At 32.8% G+C, this 20114-nt stretch overlaps 3 protein-coding genes across 3 annotated transcripts; 1 reads left to right on the top strand and 2 right to left on the bottom strand.

The window, feature by feature from the left end:
* The first annotated feature begins 5926 nt into the window (after positions 1-5926).
* Positions 5927-8218, top strand: LOC131599753 (uncharacterized). The gene is made up of 4 exons (XM_058872020.1): positions 5927-6204; positions 6492-7241; positions 7637-7790; positions 8004-8218. The coding sequence occupies exons 2-4, from the start codon at positions 6734-6736 to the stop codon at positions 8056-8058; spliced, it is 717 nt and encodes a 238-aa protein (XP_058728003.1). The 5' UTR covers positions 5927-6204; positions 6492-6733; the 3' UTR covers positions 8059-8218.
* A 2529-nt stretch (positions 8219-10747) lies between these two features.
* Positions 10748-11095, bottom strand: LOC131597935 (uncharacterized mitochondrial protein AtMg01250-like). Its single transcript, XM_058870592.1, has one exon. It carries the CDS (start codon positions 11093-11095, stop codon positions 10748-10750), a length of 348 nt encoding a protein of 115 aa, XP_058726575.1.
* Positions 11096-16777: 5682 nt separating this feature from the next.
* On the bottom strand, positions 16778-17608 carry LOC131599754 (cell wall / vacuolar inhibitor of fructosidase 1-like). The gene has a single exon (XM_058872021.1). The coding sequence runs from the start codon at positions 17507-17509 to the stop codon at positions 16952-16954; it is 558 nt and encodes a 185-aa protein (XP_058728004.1). The 5' UTR covers positions 17510-17608; the 3' UTR covers positions 16778-16951.
* Positions 17609-20114: the final 2506 nt, after the last annotated feature.

The following is a 20114-nucleotide window of genomic DNA, read 5'->3' on the forward strand; positions in this document are numbered from 1 at the left end:
ACGGTGCAAGTAGACAGTTCATATTGAACCTTCTACCCTGGCTTTATTTTTCACCGAACGCTTGAAGTCCCTCATCAATCTACACATGAAACGATTAAAATATGTTTTTTCATTAAATTAGTCTACAAAAATTGAACATCATTTACCTTTCAAATGGATACATCCAACGATATTGTACAGGGCCACCAAGGATTGCTTCATTAGGCTGGTGAATCAGGAGATACTCCATCGAGTCAAGGAAACTTGGTGAAAAAATTCTTTCTAGCTTGCATATGATGATGGGAATGTTCTATTTCAACCTAACAAGGTCTTCCAACTTCAATGTATTACAACACAAGTCTTTTAAAAAAACGACGTAACTCAGTTAGCGGCTTCCATATCTCCGGAGGCAAGGAACAAAAAAACAACTGGAAGCAAACACTCCATGAATACATGACAGTCATGACTTTTCATCCTCTCATCCCACCCTTAGCGACATCAACACACCTAGAAAGATTCGAGGCATAACCATCAGGCATTTTTAGTTCCTTAATCCATCTACAAAATAACTTTGCCTCTTCAGATGTTAAGGAAAATTTTGCGTTTGGCTTAGCCATATTTCCATTAGGTAGAGGGTGCATCTCTAAATCCCCACGTAAACACTTAAGAGGTAAGTCCAATCTTGCCTTCTCATTGTCCTTTGTTTTTGCAGGATCATTCATAACAATGTAAAACACATTATCAAATACATTATTCTCTATGTACATCACATCAAGGTTTTGCATTAACAAGTTATCCTTACAATATGGTAGATCCAAAAATATGCTTCTTTTGATCCAATTATGTTGTTTCTCATACCCTAGAAATTTGGTGGCCCAGTCACTATCTGTGACTTTTGGAAAATCACTAACAATTTCCCAAACATCAGGCCGGTAAACATGTATGGTGGTTTTTTTCTTAATCTTGCTTTTTGTAAATCTCTTTTTACTTTTTCTGAATGGATGATCCATTGGTAGAAACCTGCGATGACAATCAAACTAACAACTTTTTCCACCATATTGTAAGGTGAAAGCATCTGTACTGTCCATGCAATAAGGGCATGCTAATTTACCTTGTGTCCCCCATCAAAACAAACATACCATATGCTGGAAAATCATTGATTGTCCATATTAAATGCTCTATCATTACAAAATTTTGCTACATAGAGATATCATATGTCACAATACCATCTCTCCACAAGTAATGCAGATCATCAATCAAAGATTGCAAGTAGACATCTAATTTAACTTTTGGGTTGTACGATACAGGTACAAGACAAGTCAAAAACATGTATGATTTGGTCATGCACATTTTGGGAGGGAGATTGTAGGGTGTGACTACGATTAGTCAACATAAATATGGAGAACTAGAGGCTTGAATGTAAGGGGTAAACCCATTAGTACATAAACCCAATCTTATATTTTTTGGGTCACTAGAATAATAGGGATAAACTTCATCGAAGTGTTTCCATCAGATGGGTAACGCAAAATATTTAGATTACTGGTGTTCTCACGATGCCATATCATTTGAGTTGCAAATTTCTTTGAAACATAAAGTCGTTGTAAACTAGGAAGCATAAAAGCATTTGAATTTAGAAGTTTAAAGTGCTTGATGAAAGAAAATCAAGTAGTAAAGTTATACGTTTGAGAACTCATAGATGAGGTGAATATACTTTTACTTCTTTTAATAAGTTTTGGATGTTCATAGGATTAGTAGAAAACTCATTGATACATATACTCCTCGACAAAATGGAGTCCTTGAGAGGTAGAACACAACCATATTGAATATGGTTAAATAAATGCTTACCGAAAACACCTTAAGTTAGTGTACTCTACAATGTTAATTAATTTATTAGCAAATTAGTTAATAATTCGTTAAATTAGTATGATGAGTCACCAACATTCACCAATGAAGTGAATCTTCACCATTTAGTTTCTTGTTCATAATACTTAAAACAAATTTCAAAGCTTGCAAAAACAATCATTTTTCTTAATCATTATAGATAATATTTTATAACTCAATCTCAAATAAAAAATAATATTGATGAAGTAAAATATATGTTGCTTATTTTTACTTCATTAAATTAAAAGTTAGTTTAATGAATTAAGCAAGTCTTCCATAATGTTAGAATCCACGTGCTATGTGGGCCAAAAGATACAGAGGTTTTGATTGCGGATTTATTAAGGTTATAATTCACGTGCTATGTGAGCATGTGGCTTTGTCTTTGGACATGTGCCTTTGACGGAAAAAATGAAAACAACACATGATCGTGCATAATATCGCTTCTTATCAACTTAATAGCGACTGCCTGATTAAAACTTCTTTTTTTCAATACTCATGAGTTTTAATTTTTTTTTTGGGTACAAGTGGAAGAAAATAGAAAATAATGTCACACTATTATTAACTAGTAAAAGAGGAATTTTTTTATATAAGACCCCGCAAAAGACTGATCCATCAGATCATTATTATTTTTGTATTTTATTAGATAGTCAGCATACATTTCTCTTTTTAAGAATATAAAATTGTTATTCTTTAAAAAAAACTTTTTAATTTTGTAAAAAATTGCAGCATAATGATGCAAAATATTAATAGATTCTATAAAATAAATTTGATAGCAGAGTTGAAGTCAGAATAATACATTAAATCTTTGATGTCAAATTCTCAGATTATATGCAAATCATGATATAGCGTCATCAGCTACGCATGAAGGATGTCGGAATAAACTATATTACCTACAAAATAGTGAACTCAAGGACCATCACTATTTCAAATCAATCCACAAAAGCTCGAGACGTCGAGATTAATGAGGCTACTACCATCAACATTCAAAATTTTATTACTACCTTTGTGTGCATTCCACGTGATCGTTCTCGTTGGATGAGACAAATTATGCTTGAGAAAATATTTAGCTAACATATTATCATAATTCATTGCGATAAGTTTCAAAGTATTAGAAAGATATCATTTCATTCTCAATACATAGTTTGTTCGTAACACGCCATAACCATCAACAAACAGCCAAAAAGATAAAGTCACCATCGATGTCGTGTTTAACCCACTCATATAAACTACCCGCTTGGATGAATAATGGATCCAAGAAGCCAGTAGATTTTCAAAAGCGAGTAGTAAATTCATAGTTTCTCAAAAAGCGTAGAGTCGTCTCAACGTTCAAATTGCTTTCCAAATAACTAATCTCGATTTTTTCATATTAAGAAACGTTTCTTCAATGATGTATTTATACTTAAAAATCGGATCCATATGAAATCACAATTCTGGTGGAGATCCTAAATCAACTTACCTAACATAAAAATATTAACCTCTCTTATTTTTCGGATCTAAGACCACCTAACTTTTTGATCTTAATGATTTTATTCTAGCCAATAAAATACACACTACATTTTGAATTAACTTTCTAAAAAAACTCTTAATTATTCTGTCAATAAAATCATAAGATATCCATATCTATAGTTTAATTTTAAAATTATAATTTATTTTGAAAATAAATAATATTAAATGATATTGTTTGATTGAATGAGGACTACTTAGTCAACTAAATTTAAATATACTTAAATGTTCAATTTTTTTTTTTTAATAAGCAATTTGTTTTTAGCGGTTTTCGAATCTGAAATCTTGAGAGGAGCACATTTTCAGGACTTAAGCGTTTCACCGCTAGATCACACACATGCACCCGTTAAATGTTCACTATAATAAATCACCCACTTTTTAATAAACTATTATTATTTAAAAATTATATTTTAATTACTATATATAAATTAGTCTTAAAATATTATATCCTACTTTATATTTATATTTCTATTTGTGAGAAATGTATCAATAATTAACCACATTAGTTTAGTAAAAATGTTATGTTTTCTAAAATAATTTTGTTACTATATTTTTTAAAAATTGTGTAAAAACTTTAAATGAAATATATTTAGAAATAGAAGATGTAATAATGAATATTTTTCACTAAATTGAATTAATTATATGATATCGTGAGTTTAACTCACATTCCAAGAAACTAATATCTATGAGAAATATTGATAAATTAATTTTAACTCCATTCAAAAGAGTTAATTCAAATGATAAATATTAATTGCTATACTGAATATTTTATTTTGAATTATCTCAAAAAATAACAACTTGATAACCATATTTTTCTTTCAATTTGTGGAGTTTGCAGGTTTAAGGGTTTGATATCACTAGGGGTGGACAAAATACCACCGTCCGTTACTATTCACCCGATCCATGCAATCCGACTCGTTTCGGTCGGGTCAAAGTCGGGTCTTCGGGTCAAACGGGTGAAGCTTCCGGTTTGCTGTGGATAGTCACGGTTCGGTTCGGTTGATTAAACTGAATCCAAATGTAACCGAATCCGACCGCCGCATGCATAATAGTCTTATTTTTTTTATTTTATTTAATATTTATATTGGGTTGGACTGTATTTCTGTATTGTTTGAGAACCCCAAATGTAATACCATACCTCTATATAAACTTAACACAAGTGATGAATCTTATTAACCCTAGCCGCTGCAATCTATTCTTCTCTCCTCTCTCTCACATCTTCACCTTTCATATAATCTCTTTCACAGCTTCACAAAGTCGAATCTCTTTCACAAAATCAAAGAAGTGGCAAAGGTTTTTAACTCAACCATTCATAAAGTTCTGTCTTTTTCAATCTATGGGTATTATTTCTGTTTTAACTCAACCATTTCTGTTTTCTTCATTTCCTTAATCTTCTTCTTGTTGTTTTTATATCTCCTATATATTTCTGGGTGTTCAAGAGTTGAAAAGAAATTGGAGTATAGGTATTATTTTTTATGTTATTTTACAGTTTTAATTTTCTACTTCTCCTTTAATTTTATTTACTAATACTGTAATATTTCTTGTATTCTGATTTGTTATTTTTTAGGTATCTATTTGCAAGAGGTTCATCAAGACTCTATGACTATATGCCGGTGCTCTATATGGATTAGGAATTTAGGATGACTTATTTCTATTATTATATTTTTAAGGGTTGAGACTGTTGTAGTTTAAATCATTTTATACACTATTAAAATTTGTAGATCTGGCCTCTATTATGTAATAATGATAATTTTAATTTTACTTTGTTGAATAATTAAAAACTGTCTGTTTAAAGGAAAAAAATTACTACTGTCCAAATTTAAATTAAAAAAAAAGTTAGAAAAAAAGTGCCAGTTAAATTATTTAAATTAAAATTAAATAAAAAAATATATTGAAACAAACCGGATTAAACCGAGCTAGAAAACCGAACCCGAAAAAAACCGAATTCGAAATAACCGATTAATGAACCGGACGGAAGTGGGCCTATATTTCTAATCTGAGGGTTGGGCCGGTTTGGGGTTTTGAGCCCGAAACCGAACCGACCCGACCGGTTGTCCATCCCTAGATATCACAATGATGTTAACCAAGTCAAATCAACTTTGAATTTAAAATATTTCAACCCAAATTACAATAAAATAATACAGTAAACACTTCCGGCTAGAGTAGATCCTGAGAAAAATGAGTCGGGGCAAACCATTTAAACATTTTAGCCCTCCGAATTAAAGTGGACTGGATCAGACCGACTCATTTGATAACTCTAATTATAAACCGAACTTATTTTCAATCTAATCTCAATTAAGATGATAAATAAAGGTCTCTCTACAAATTTAATCAAAAGTTTTATATTAAAAAAAATTTTAATATAAAAATACAGCAATATTAAATTTTTTAAATCTTTTTACCTTTCATTATGATCAAAATCTAAATTAAGATATCAATCTATACGGTTATTCAAATTTAAAAAAAAAAAAAAAAAAAACATCATCCCACATTTCATGAGGTGAATTGGTTGTACTGTCTTATAGTTAACAGTTTAGTTTATGACATAATTGATGGTTAATATTAGAAAACAAAAACACATAGACAACAACATAAGACTGTATGAGTGCAACCCGGACATGGGGCCAACTGTAATCGAATAGATCACCGTCACAACATTTCCCAAATTCAAATCAAGACACCGCATTTCACCGAAAGATTCACAAGGATCTTCCTTTCAACAAATCTCAACAACAACATTGTTATTACTATTTCACTCCATTTTTTTGTTTCATTCTATAGCCCTCATCTTCATTTCCATCTCTCTAGGGTTCATTCTTCCCCTTTTCTCAATACAATAAGGTATACTCATTTTTTTATGATTGTTTTTTTGGAATGAGTTCTGTTAGTTTAAAAAAGTTTCCTTTTTTCGTTTTCATGGGTGCCCATTATCGTTTTGTGTATTGACTTTGAGGTTTGAGGGTTTACATTTTTTATTATTTTCTAGGGTTGAATTTTTGTTCCTTTCTTTATTTGAAAATTGGGTAGCTTAAAGTTGTGTCCTTTGGTTTACTTATGAATTCTGCTACCTACAAAGGGAAAGTTATCATAAATTTGATATTTAGGTTTTTCTCTTTTTTGTGATGCAGGTTTAGTCCTTTCAAGGGATTATTACATTTATGTTTTGGGAGGAAGATAATAGATACTTGTGATTGTTATCGTCGGAATCTGTCTAATGTAGATGGTTTATGATCGATTAAGAATTAATATGTCGCATTTGTTGACCTTGAGAATGCCGCTTTTAACGATGGGTTGAGTTCGAGGATTGAGTTTTTGTAGAGTGGTAACAAAGTGTGAGAATTTGGATTTGATTTTTGTAGTGGAAGTTAAGATGGATCTTCAAAATTGTAAGGAGAAAGATATTGAAGTTGATGTTGAAAGTGGATTGGCACTAATTGAAGATAACTCGAGGAGAGTTTCTAATTCAATCACTGCAAAGCAAGGAAAGATGTTATTCGCTCAATTTTCCGGTGAGTTTGTTGGGGGTTTTGTTAGAGGTGAAGTTGGGCCGAGTTCATATTTCAATGAATCGAATTTAAGTGAAGTTTCGTTGGATGTGATGAAAGTGGTGAACAAGGTTCCGGTGAAGGAGAATCATAAAAAGGCGATGAATAAAAAGGCTGCCAAACCTCCGAGACCTCCGAAGGGTCCGTCATTAGATGAAGCTGATTTTAAGTTGATCAGGGAGTTATCTGAACTTGCAGCGTTGAAGCGTGCAAGGGTGGAGCGCATGAAAGCGTTGAAGAAAATGAAAAATGGTAAACCAGCTTCGTCCAATGGCGCCAGTGCATTGGCCCTGATGTTCACCGTTATCTTCTTCGTTGTGATAATCTTCCAAGGTAAAACTTGTAGTACAAATAATTCTTATCATGTTTATATATTTTATTTATAATCTTTTGCTAATGCTCAAGTCGGATACCGTTGTTTTACCTTGTTTTGTGACCTTTTGTCTACTGCATTTTTGTTTCTACATATTCATATCTAATCTGTTTCCTCTGCTAGGCCAATTAAAATATTGATAATTTTACTAAATTACTATGTTTCTGAATAGCAAGTAAATTTTCGTGCATGTTTGGAATGACGGTAAATTTCTCGAAATCACGCATTTAATGAAGCTTCAAAATGTAGCTTTTGATAGAATCGCGGTAGCACTGACACTTATCTATGATTTCGAATTTTGGTCTGCGAGAACACTTCGCCATTTTCTTTTCTTAACTAGAACTTCCTTTTGCAGGCATGTCATCTGGGAAAAGCTCAGTGGCAAGTTTCCAAGGGTCACCTCTATCTATATCAGGAGGAGAAGGAGGAGCAGAAGAAGGTTTAATTTCGGTTCGATACCAACTCAATCCATCAAGCGATTCAAACGCACCGGGTTCAGAGTCCCCCAAGTAAGCACACTTGTCATTAAACCTCTCCATTCGCGTCGCAATATTGATCCTTCAAAGCCCCTCCTGTAACTCGAGCAAAATTTCAACGGTTGGATTATTCTAGCTATTATGTTAATCCATCGGTTGAAATTTCGCCTGAGATAAAGAGGATCAACTTTGTAATATTAAATTTTACAAACTTCTCTAATATCAATTTCTACTTGATTATTACAGTTTTGTACAGCGGATAGCAGGTTCAGATTTGAATGAAAAACTGAGGAGAGATTAAGGTTAATGCAATCTTTAAGAACAAAAAGAATGTCATCATCATCATCACTTGTGTATTTTGAGAAGAGATGGCTTAGTTTTATTGTGATTCTGATACAAACATTTCTTTGTCTCTCAATAATTATCAATTATTATTTATGTGTTGGTAATTTTTCCCTTTATATGTATATTAATCAATATTGGGAGTGAGTTAAATTACCCTGGCAAAGTTACCACTTTTTTTCATTGGCATGCCAAAAATGTGAGGTTACTTTTTAACTCCTCTGCAACTTGATGTAACATAAATCAATTCAAGTTAATTGTTCAATAAATAAAGAAAAATCAATTTTACTTATAATAATTATACAAGGGAGTATATGATAAAAGATTGTACATTAGGATGGACCCAATTCTACATAAGGAAGCTTCATTGGGTAGGGGACAAGTAACATGTGTTTCTTACAAAAGTGCATCATGTTGATGGAAAATGACTTGTTCATGGGTTTTGTCATTTAAATTTTAATCTTTCTGATATTATTTTTTAAAAAACAATTCAGTTTCTCAAGCAGTTCCATCTTGTAGCTCCAGTGACAAGGTGACATTGAGGGAAAATGTGTGTATAATTTTTTTTTTATAAGCCAAATATATTAATACAGGTGACATTGAAGGAAAATGTGTTTATAATTTTTTTTTGATAAGCCAAATATATTAATACAGGCATAATAGATGCCTAAATCAGTATAGTCAAAATACACCATATTTATAGGGTGGCTAACAGTTGTGCCAATCTTCTTGCTATAGAGGGTAGGAATTTAAGTGGTGATACGATTTATTATAGTGAGACCCCTCCTTGGATGCTTCAACCTATGGAGATAGATAATAGGGATGATTTTGTGATTAGGAGTGTTTCTTTGTAGTTTCTTTTATTTTTGGGCTTAGGCCCTCCATTTCACCAAAAAAAAAAAAACCAATCCCTTGGAGAAAAACCAGAATAGAAAATTATAGGGCCAACCAAGTCTCAAGTGCACTAGAAAAAAATAGACAAACCTTTACAACAAACAACCCAAATACCATGGTCAAGCAGAAAAAACAGACAATAGCTCTACAAGCTCAAAACAGGACTTGTTCGAAAAAGAGGCGCAAAGGCTGCAACACCGACCAAAGGCAAAGAAGTTGCAAACTAATCCTTCCACCCAAAGCACAATTTTGGGGATCCGACATCCAACAATGGAGGTCGTAGCAGAATCCTTTAATCTTTGATTTTAGCCATCTCCAAGACGAAACTTGAATGTCGAAAATGTCTGCTCTAATGTTCTCTTTTGAATTTCTGAAAATCTTCTCGTTCCTTCTTTTCCAAATAATCCACATAGTCGGGAACCAAATGACGACGAACATGTCCTAAGCAACTCTACCACTGCTGCATAAACATGTGAATTGAACAAAATTTTGCAAAGCAAAATTGTGTAGGACATAGGAAAATTCGAGCCACCTTAGGACCTCGCTCCATGTAGCCATAGTCGACGGACATTCAAAGAAAATGTGCGCGACATTTTCCTCAATACCGCAACCAAACATACATGAATTTTGAGAATCAACTAAAATGCCCCTCTTAACCAGGTTTTCCCTACTAGGAATTCTATTTTGCCAAATTCTCCAAATCAAAACCGAAATTTTTTGAGGTACGAGAGAATTCCACGCAGCCGCCAGATTTGTATTTGCCTCTGTTTGGAATTTCTTCCTTTTCATGATTTCTTGATATACATCCTTCACCGAATACTCGTCTTTTCCCCACCTCCACTTATCTTTCTCCTCATCCCGCAAAACAATCCCTCTGATTTTACTTTTAATCTCCTCCTCACACTTACTATTAACCCCTTCTAAACTATTTTCCCATTCGCCAGTCCATTCCGCCAAATCGTTGCCACAACAAATTGCCTCTTTAACAGTTATATTCTTCACACTAGCCAGTTTAAACAAATTCGGGTACCTCCACTTTAAGCTCTTTTTTTCCAGCCACAGATCTCCCCAAAATGAAGCATCTGAACCATCTCCTAACTCTACAAATGTATTATTCACAAACCAATACGTTCCAAATTCGTTGTCTTCTTTATCCAAAAGACACAAGTCTCTCCACTATAGTGAACTATACATATTCGTCTTATTCTGCCCGAACTCTAGTTTATCGTACTTACTTTTCAAAATCTTCACCCAACCTCTATCTCCTTTCGTTAGAAGCTGCCACTTCCACTTTCCCATCAATGCTAAATTGAAAGCTTTTAAGTCTTTTATCCCTAATCCTCCTTTGCCATTCTCCTGATAGATTTTCTCCCACTGCACCCAATTCACCTTTCTCCCATCCAGCCCCCCTCCCCATAGAAAATTTTTGAACATGGATTCAAGCTTTGAAATAATACCTGTGAGAGCTTTGAAAAATGACAAATAGTACACAAGAAGGGCACTCAAGATCGATTTTATAAGAACTATCTGGCCTCCGATCGATAAGTGTCTATTATTCCAAGATGCCAATCTACCTCTCACTACATCAATTACCGTCTTCCATGCGCTCAACCTACGATGATTCAATCCAACCGACATTCCGAGGTACTTGAAAGATGTCCCTCCAACCTTGCAATTCAGAACTGAACCCGCCTCTTCCAACCAACCTTCCGACATATTTATGCCTATTAAATAACTTTTGTGGAAATTCACCTTCAACCCGATACCATTTTGAAAAGCTGTAAAATTGCTTTGGTTGCCCATACATTTTTCCAACTTCTTCCCATAGTAATAGTATTGTCCGCATACTGAGTGTGAGATACTTGTACCTCTCCATTACCAAACTCGTAACCATCGAACAATTTCCTCTTAACACTTTTGTCCATCAAAAGGCTAAAGCCTTCCGCCACTAAAAGGAAAAGGAACGGGGAAAGAGGGTCCCCTTGCCTTAACTCTCTCCTTAACTGGAATTCTTCCATCGGACTACCGTTAACCAAAACAGAGGCAGAAGCGGATCGAACACAAGCATTAGTCCATTTTCTCCACTTATCATTGAATCCCATTCTAATCATCATATAGTTAAGGAAATTCCAATCAACCGAATCATACGCCTTCTCGAAATCAACTTTGAACAACAATGCTTCTCTTTTCAATCTTGCTTCATCGACTAATTCATTAACAATTAGTATACTGTCTCCAATTTGCCTACCTTCCAAGAAAGCGATTTGGTTTTCTAATATAACTGTGAATAACCCTCTTCAACCTGTTTGCGAGTAGCTTTGATAGCACCTTATACAAACATCCTATAAGAGATATTGGTCTAAACTCCGTGAGCTTTGCCGGATTCTCCACCTTTAGACCAAAAGTGTTTCATGGAACAAAGTAACCCCGCTTATTTTTTAGTAAAAAAAGAGTACATTAAAATAAAAAGATAGAGCTATAAAAAGGGAGGGGACCAAAACAAAGCAACATTGAAAATTAGAGAAACTATGACCAAAATCCTCTCAGACAAATCAAGACTCTTCATCCTACCAGACACAACCTTGAATGCCTAATCCTAATGAAGTCAATTTGTCTGTGCATTGGTTATGTTCTCTATATGTATGTGTGAGGCTATAAACATCATTTTTCTAATTATCTCTATGCAGTTAGACCGCTTATTCCTTAATTTCCAAGAAACTATATTAGAATTTTTGAAAGCTAGTTTTTCTAACCATGAAGAAAAGCCATTTCAAAGGCTTTCATAGTCCTTGTGAGCCTTGCAAATAAAGCATTTTGATAACCTATGTTTTCAGCAAAACAACCAATCAGATAAGGATTGTTGGTTCTGAAAATACCATCACAAGAGACAAGAGCAAGAGCTCCAAGAGAAACACTATCTATGTTGCATTTAACCCAATTTAGAATAGAGGTGCCAAATAACTTCCTTAATTAACCTAGGCTTAGCAGGGTGAGATTTGAAATCAAATGACTTGAGGGCTAAAAAATTTGTGATGGAAGCTCCATTCCCAGTTAAACAGGCATTTGAGATGATCGTGTTGATAGCAGTTCTCTAATGACAAGATTTATCCTTAAATCTTTGTTATTTTTGCAAAACCAGATTACATTCAAAGAGTTTAAGATAGATGAAAGAATTATTATGAGACTAATCATTGTTTTACAATTATATTAGATTAGATTAGACTTAATCTTAGTTGAGTTATATTAGAGTTTGAACTAACTCATTATTATAAACCCGATTTGTAAAGTGAGTGGTGTCACTCTATATAAACTCTTTCAAGACTCTATCTCTAGCTAATGTGAGACTTGAACTTTTTCCAATACACCCTTTAACGCTCAACATTTTTTTTGGGTTTGATTCATTAATATCAATGGTGGACGATCCATGGTCTCATTGATAAACTCTAATATCATATTTGAGTTTCCTTACAAACTCAGTTTATAAAGTGGAGGATTTCAAAATTCTATCTCTAGTCAATGTAAGATTTGAGTTTTTCTTTAATAAATTATAATATTAAGCTTTATCACTCTGATGACATATCATGAAAGTTTAATTTATTTTATGGGTTTGTCTAACATGTGCAATATTACACATGTTAAGGCACCTAAAAGTAGTAATTTTTCATTGAAAAACATTCATTATTTATTTAAAAGTTATACATTTAATACTAAATACACAAGTTCCAAGACAAATTTACCATTTTAAATTTCTTAACATGTGAAATTTGCATAAGATAGAAAAACCTTTATTTTATGGTGAATTCTTACCTACCCAACTCAAAAAGTTGGGTAAAGTTACATTCAGTGTAAAATGTATTAGAAACAACAAACAATTAGACTATTTTATAAATAATTAAATATGTTAAAATTAAATGGGATCTTGTGATTGGTTGAAGGTACACTACCCAAATTTTTGTGATGGGTATAGAAGTTGTCCCTTTATTTTATATATAGCAATTCTGGTGAGAAGACGTGCAGGAAGAAATAATAATTGTTAGAGCATTGAAGATTTGAGTTTATTAAAGATTTTTGGGAATTGATCAAAGATTACTTTAAGAAATTTGTTATAGAGATTCATGCAAATTTGCAGATTATTGCGAGGCATAGCTCTTTTATATCTCTTATTCCAAAAAAAAGAGAATTCAGTGAAGCTAAAGGAGTATCAGCCTATATCCTTGATTGATTACATGTATAAAGTGCTAGCTAAGCTTCTAGCAAACAAATTAAAGAACGTGGTTTATAAAGTTATTTCAGACACACAATTGGCTTTTTTTAGGGGTGCTAATTGGTAGATGGTGTTTTAATAGCAAATGAGTTGGTTGGTGATGCTAAGAGGAGGAAGAAAGAGGCAGTGTTATTTAAAATGGATTTCGAGAAAGCATATGATTAAGTGGATCTAAAACATCTATACTTTGTGATAGAGAGAATGAGATTCAATGGAAAAATGGAAGGGCTGTATTTTAGACTATCAACGTTTGGCGTTCATATCCGTATTAGTGAGCGGTAGCCCAACGAAAGAGTTTGAGATGAGTAAAGGATTGAGGCAAGAGGATCCCATTTGACCCTTCATGTTCCTATTAGCAGTAGAAGGTCTAAACTTGATGGCTAAAAGTGTTAAGTTGAATCTATTTGATGGATTCCAATTCGAGAGTGTGTGTTTCCCACATTTAGTATGTAGACGATACATTAATAGTGGGACAGAAAAGTTGGAAGAATATTTTGGCTATTAAGGTTAGCTTGCATCTTTTTGAATTGGTGTATGGATTGAAAGTTATTTTTTTTACAAAATTCTTCTAGTTGGGGTTAAGATTCACCAATCTTGGCTAAAGAAAGCAACATTAGTGTAAAATTGCAAATTCGGAGGTGTGTCATTCAATACTTGGGCCATCGTATCAGAGGTAACCACATAAAGGAAGGGTGTGTGGAATTCGGTGGTAGATGCTGTCAGGAATAGGTTGTCAAATTGGAACAATAAACATATTTTAATTGGTGGTCGTATTGTTCTCAAGAAGTCTGTTTTGTACGCCTTATGTGTCTATTTCTTCACTTTCTTTAAGGCTCCATTAGGTATAATATCTAAACTTGATTCTCTTTTTAAAGAAAAATCATGGAGTGGAGGAGTGGAAAATAAGAAAGTTAATTGGATTCATTGAGAAAAGGTGTGTAGAGAGAAGGAAGTGAGAGGTTTAGGCTTAAAAAAAATTAAAGGCTTTTAATCTTATTTTGTTGGTGAGTGAAAATGGAGAATTATGAATGAAAAAATAGTTTATGGGCTAAAGTGTTGGAAAGCAAATATGGTGATTTGGAAATTGGGAAGGGAGGCAAAGTTCGTGGTGGTGGAGAGTTTTTCAAAAAATAGAGAAGAGATTGTGGAAAGTTGAGTCAAAGAGGTTTTTAAGTAACTTTTCTAGAGTTGTATAGGACATAATGAAAATTATGTTTTTGGAAGACCCGTAATTGGAAGGGAGCTCGTTAGAGAACTTATATTCGAGTTTGTATATTTGGGCTGAAAAATAAAGGCGAGGAGGTAGATGAGTTCTATATAGGGAGTGAAGCATTGGGAGAAGAAGAGAGAATGTGAGAAAGGGGGATTTTAAATGAGATTTTCTTAATGCACCCTATATAGTGCAAAAGAACCCGATGGAAAACCGAAAAACGCCCTTCTGATTTCGGAGATATATTTTTGGGCGCACCTTTTGCATCACACATAAATGAGCAAATTGAGTTCCACCCTACAGACAAATAATTTTTTTTCTGGAGATACATCTCCGAGAGTTTTGTAAAATAAATTGAGAATTAACCATTACAAGGAGACACCCGGAGATGTACCTTCGGTATATTTAAGCGGGAATTAGGAAATACTGCGATCTTTGTATGTCAGATTATTCGGGAGATGTATCTCCAGAAAAATCAAATGTGAAATTGCTAAAAACAGCCCCATGCATGATCAAAGTTCTTTTTTTTTTTTTTAATTAAACCCTCCCCAAAACCCTTTCATTCTCAATCAAGTTTTTCACTCCAAATCTCCATTCTTAGTTTCATCAAATCAAAAGAAGTTAAAGGAGTTGAAATTTAAGGTAAAGTTCATTCATTTCAACATCCATTGCTCACATTAATCTTATTTTGAAGCTGAAAAAGGTTACATTGTAACCAGAAGTGTATCTCCGAAATATAGATGAACTCATTCGGAGATGCATTTTTCGGAAACTATTTGTGCTGATTTTCCAACAATTTGTTTTCTATTTTGGATGTTTCTTAATATTTTATATTTTATGTTTTTGTTTTCATTAGATATGGTGCATATCGATGCTATCCTTAAATCTATTGTGTCTCAGGATGCTTCACCTGTAGTAGTGAAGATGGTAGATATTGAGAATCATTTTAAAAATGAACAAGAGTATGAATTTCGTGATCACATGTTGCAATGGATTTGTACAGTGGCATCCAATCCGGAGTTTAGTGTTGAGATCGAAAGGTCTGATAAAGGTTAAGATAGAATAGGTGAATTTGTGACTTGGCATGCGAAAGAAGTGAAAAATATAGACCTCAAGTCTCCACATTCCTAACCAATATCAAATTTCCTCACACTATTCACATTTGTAATTCTTTTTAAATATTTAATACATATTGAGAGGGTCTCCTCCAAAAAATTAAATGAAATAAAATAATAATGCAAAATGTTTGAGAGGGTTAAAAGATAAATAACAAAAACCATGGAGCCAACATTTAATAATTTGTCATTTATTTTTCCTCATCAATTCAGCATGTTACCCATATGCAGTGTTTTAAAAACCGGACCGGTCATCGAACCGGTGAGGGTACTGGGTCACTGGTTTATCGGTCGAACTGCACGACCAAACCAGATTAAACCGGATAACTCGATTGAATAGACCTGTCATTATATAGATATAAAACCAGTCGAACCTGATGATTCAGTCTCTAAAAAAATATAACTAGCTTTTAAATTTTTTAAAAATATCATATCATAAATTCACAATTTCATAACTTAAATTCAAATTTTAAACAAAGGTATCAAACATAACAAAATAGTAAAAAAATTACAAAGTCTAATTGCAAACAAAGTCTAATTACAACATAATCTAATTGAATAGTTTATAACAAAATAACTCCAATGTGTACCAAATTTAATTTAAAATAGGATCCTCCTAAAAAGAAAATCAAATAAAATTCAATATGTTTATGCTATTTAAGAAAATTTATTAGCAAAGATAACAAATAGACAATAAAGTTTTTAATTTGTCACTAACAGAAAAAACTATGTGAGAATGCTATTTAAGTAATACACTATATTAAAAAAAAAGTTAAAAAAAAAGTTTAAAAGAAATGTTAAAAAAAAATTTTAAAAAAAAGTTTAAAAAAAAACCAATTAAACCGCCGGTTTTTACCGGTTCCCACCGGTTTGATGGCATACCCGATCCGACTATTGAACCAGATCGGTTACCTAGCTAGTTTCCGGTTCGACCGGTTGGTCCGGTCCAGTTTTTAAAACACTGCCCATACGAACCTTCCTTATGCAGGAAGTTGACACCTGGCACTAAAAAGTTTTAGTAGAAGACTGAAATTTAATTTTATATATGTTGTAATACACTTATTATTATTATTTTCGAAATATTTTTTTAATATTCTTATTTATATTAAAATATTAAAAATTAAAGTATAAACATTATAATATAAAAATATTTTCTTTAAAAAAAATGAATAAAATGAACACAATAAATTTATAGATCAAATTCTTCATTTTTAATTGCAAAAACAAACCATTTCACAGTAATTATTATTATGATTATTTATTATTATTATTCAGTAATAATATAAAAATACAAGTATCCTATTTAAATTCACCTGCTAGATCCACTATACAATACAAAAAGAACTAAAAAAAAATCACAATTCACAAATCAACCCTTCAAAAGTTGCTTAATAATGGCAGAAGCAACATCCACAAGCTTCTGAACAACACCATTCCTATTCCCCAAAGGTGACACCACCCCAAACCCCAAAAACTTCTTATTACAAGAGTTAACTTCTTTGACAGCATCAGAAACACAGTACCCAGCAAAACCAAACCGGTTCTGGCTGATAGCCTCAGCAGCTTGAGGAAGAGTGTACTTCACAACAGGGATATACGATTCAGCACAGAAGGCCAATGCTTGTTCCATTTCACGATCCGAGGTTTTCTTGATTAAGGTTTCGATGAAGCTGAGTGTGTCGGTTGCGTTTGAGAGAATGTTGTTTACCATTACGAGGGCTATGGTTTTGAGATCGGGTTTTGGAGTTGGGGGAGATGAGTTTAGGATGGATGTGCAGAGGTCGTAGAAGGGTGTTTTTTTGCATATTTGGTCTATTATATCGGTGGTGCTGGTTTTTTCGTTGGGTTGGGGGGATGAGAGGGGAATGGAAGAAAGAAGAAGAATGTGGATCGTAAGTGATGAAATAATGGTAGTGGTTTTCCTCATTTTTTGAGGAGTGGAATGAGAAATGAGAAAAGTTATTTTTGTTGGCTTGTATTTATGGGTGGCTTTGGTAGTTGAGTGAGTTTAAATATTGCTTGCTTAGGAATTCTAAGCCTAATTCATCTTTTCTGAATGGTGCATTTAAATTCCTATAAATGAGCTTTGGCCACAAAGTTTAGGCACAATACAAAAAACACTTATACCTTGAAACTAATAATAATTTAAAAAATAATAAATTATATGTAGTAATATAGTATATTGTAATACCTTTTACTTTTGGGAGTTTATTTTAAATTTTTAACTTAAAAAATACATATTATCCTTTAGCTTTTAAAAATATGTTATGTTAATTATTTTTGTCTAATTAACGATGAATTTTTAAAAAAATTTATTGTTAATTAAACAAAAACTGATATAATATATTTTGAAGAGTTAAGAAATTAATATGAATTCTTAAATTAAATGATCAAAACGAATCTCAAAGTTAATATATAAATTTCGGCTTTATCTTCTGCAACTGCAATCTGGAAGGATTGAAACCATTTGATATTAGAATTGACCCTCAAATCAAACTAATTTGATGGTGAAAAAAATAAAAATAAAAATAAATATCAAACGAGGTGATAAAACGGACTTGCATCCACATCCTCTAATATATTCACTCTGTCCTAGATCGTCCCGTTTATAATTTACAATTTTGAATTTTAAGAGTATAATGGTCGCGGGCTGGCCCACTCACATTTTTTTAGAGGAGTTAAGGTTTTAGGCTCGTGCATTCGACAATTTCATTTTTTTTTAAGTTTTATAAAATGCGATTAAACGGAGAAACAGACATGCTTAGCGGTGAAACGCTTGGGTTCTGAGAGTGTACTCCTCTCAAAGGCTCAGGTTCGAAACCCGCTAGATATAAATTGCTTATTTAAAAAAAAAAATCTTAATTTTTGTTAGTATTTTGCTTGTAAAAAAATGAAAATATGTATGTGGTATAGAAAATGAAAAACAGTTGGATCTCTAAAAATCACTGTCGGTGTTTTCTCTTGAAATTCTATGTGTGTTCAGTCTGTGGTCTTCCAATGTTAAAAAAGTATGATAAGTTTGTTGTTTGTTTTTTTCTTAACCATGGGCTCTACTAATTTTAATGTACTAGAGTTGATTATATAATTGAACATAGTTTTAGTGAACTCAAATATGTTTGGTTATTATCAATAAATATATTATTTTTTTGTACAAACCTTGATATGGGTCATTTTTTGTTAATCTATTTTTTGAAAAAATAATAAAATGGTTGCTTTTGCGTTCGGTTGAGAAGATACATATATTATAGTATATACAATTACCTTGGTCCCAACAAATTATTGTGTACTATACTATAAGGTTTTCAAATATAAATAAACCAATAGACACCAAACTTAATCATAACATAATATTTTTAGAAAATTATTATGATTATTAAAACCACACAAACATCAACACATTGTTTAAGGTTTATTTGGAAGGGTGTCACGAGTCACGGGTGTCTTTATTCACTTGACATGTAATGCCAAAATAGTAGTTCTCTTCTTGCATGTAAGATGCCAAATTTGAGAACTTTCTAGACATTGCTATCTTCATTTAATTAAAAGATAAAACCACTCTCCTAGAATTAAGAAGGAAGTTGGGGGGAGACAAAGACAGGACCACAGTTTTTATACTGAGATTTCGTTTGTTTAAATTAAAAATAAAAACCTTTTGATTGATTAGATGTAAATACAAATTTTTTGTGTCAAGGATCGAGAGAGAATCATGAACAATTGCACTAAAAACAGATGCTAACTTTCAACAAAGGAAATGATAAAAACGACAAAACTAGTAAAAGATTGTTGACTATAAGCTAATATTTTGCACACAAACTTTTGAGATCAAATCTCAACATTAAATTAAATAATTAATAAAGTTCAAATGAGTTGGAATATTTTAAGTTAGGGTCCAATTCACGAGAAATTAATGTTGAGAAACAAATGTGAGTCGTATAAGTCTCACATTAATTAGAAAAGTGAAGGTTGAATATTTTATAACTGAAATGATTCATGCACCCATTGTCTTAAGGTTTTAGATGAATATGCGGTCCCTCTCTCAATTTTTTGGGTGAGTATTTGACATTTAGGTGAGTGTTTGATCTAGTGTGAATGTTTTCTCTCAAGATGATCCATCAGTGGTATCAGAGCCATAAGCAAGTAAGATACCATAGCTCCTTGTATCAAAAGTTTTCCTGACATGGTAGTGGTTAGACGACATGTCCCATTCAAGTGCCATTTGACATGGTAAGGGTGTCTGTCAACGGTGGTACAAGTATGTGGATGAAAGAGCTTCCACTTGAGGAGGAGCATAATGAATGAATCACACTTGAGGAGAAGATTATTGAGAAACGAGTGTGAGACGTTGAGTGTCTCATATTGCTTGAAAAAGTGGGGGTTTATCAATTTATAAGTGAGATGACACATACACTCATTGCCTTAATGTTTTAGGTGAATATGGGGTGTCTCTTTCACTTGTTTGGGGGAATATTTGACATTTAGGTGAGTTTTTGACCCAATGTGAATGATTCCCCCTCATGGTGACCCATTAATCA

This window comes from Vicia villosa, linkage group LG4 (assembly GCF_029867415.1).
Source record: "Vicia villosa cultivar HV-30 ecotype Madison, WI linkage group LG4, Vvil1.0, whole genome shotgun sequence".
In the NCBI taxonomy this organism is placed as follows: Eukaryota; Viridiplantae; Streptophyta; class Magnoliopsida; order Fabales; family Fabaceae; genus Vicia; species Vicia villosa.

What these genes read in the sequence shown, in the direction of transcription:
- LOC131597935 (XM_058870592.1), bottom strand. Translation starts at nt 11,095, where the DNA reads ATGGGATTCAATGATAAGTGGAGAAAATGGACTAATGCTTGTGTTCGA.
- LOC131599753 (XM_058872020.1), top strand. Translation starts at nt 6,734, where the DNA reads ATGGATCTTCAAAATTGTAAGGAGAAAGATATTGAAGTTGATGTTGAA. An exon ending in CGTTGTGATAATCTTCCAAG is followed by an intron (nt 7,242 to 7,636) that starts GTAAAACTTGTA and finishes TTCCTTTTGCAG; the next exon opens with GCATGTCATCTGGGAAAAGC. An exon ending in CCGGGTTCAGAGTCCCCCAA is followed by an intron (nt 7,791 to 8,003) that starts GTAAGCACACTT and finishes TGATTATTACAG; the next exon opens with TTTTGTACAGCGGATAGCAG.
- LOC131599754 (XM_058872021.1), bottom strand. Translation starts at nt 17,509, where the DNA reads ATGAGGAAAACCACTACCATTATTTCATCACTTACGATCCACATTCTT.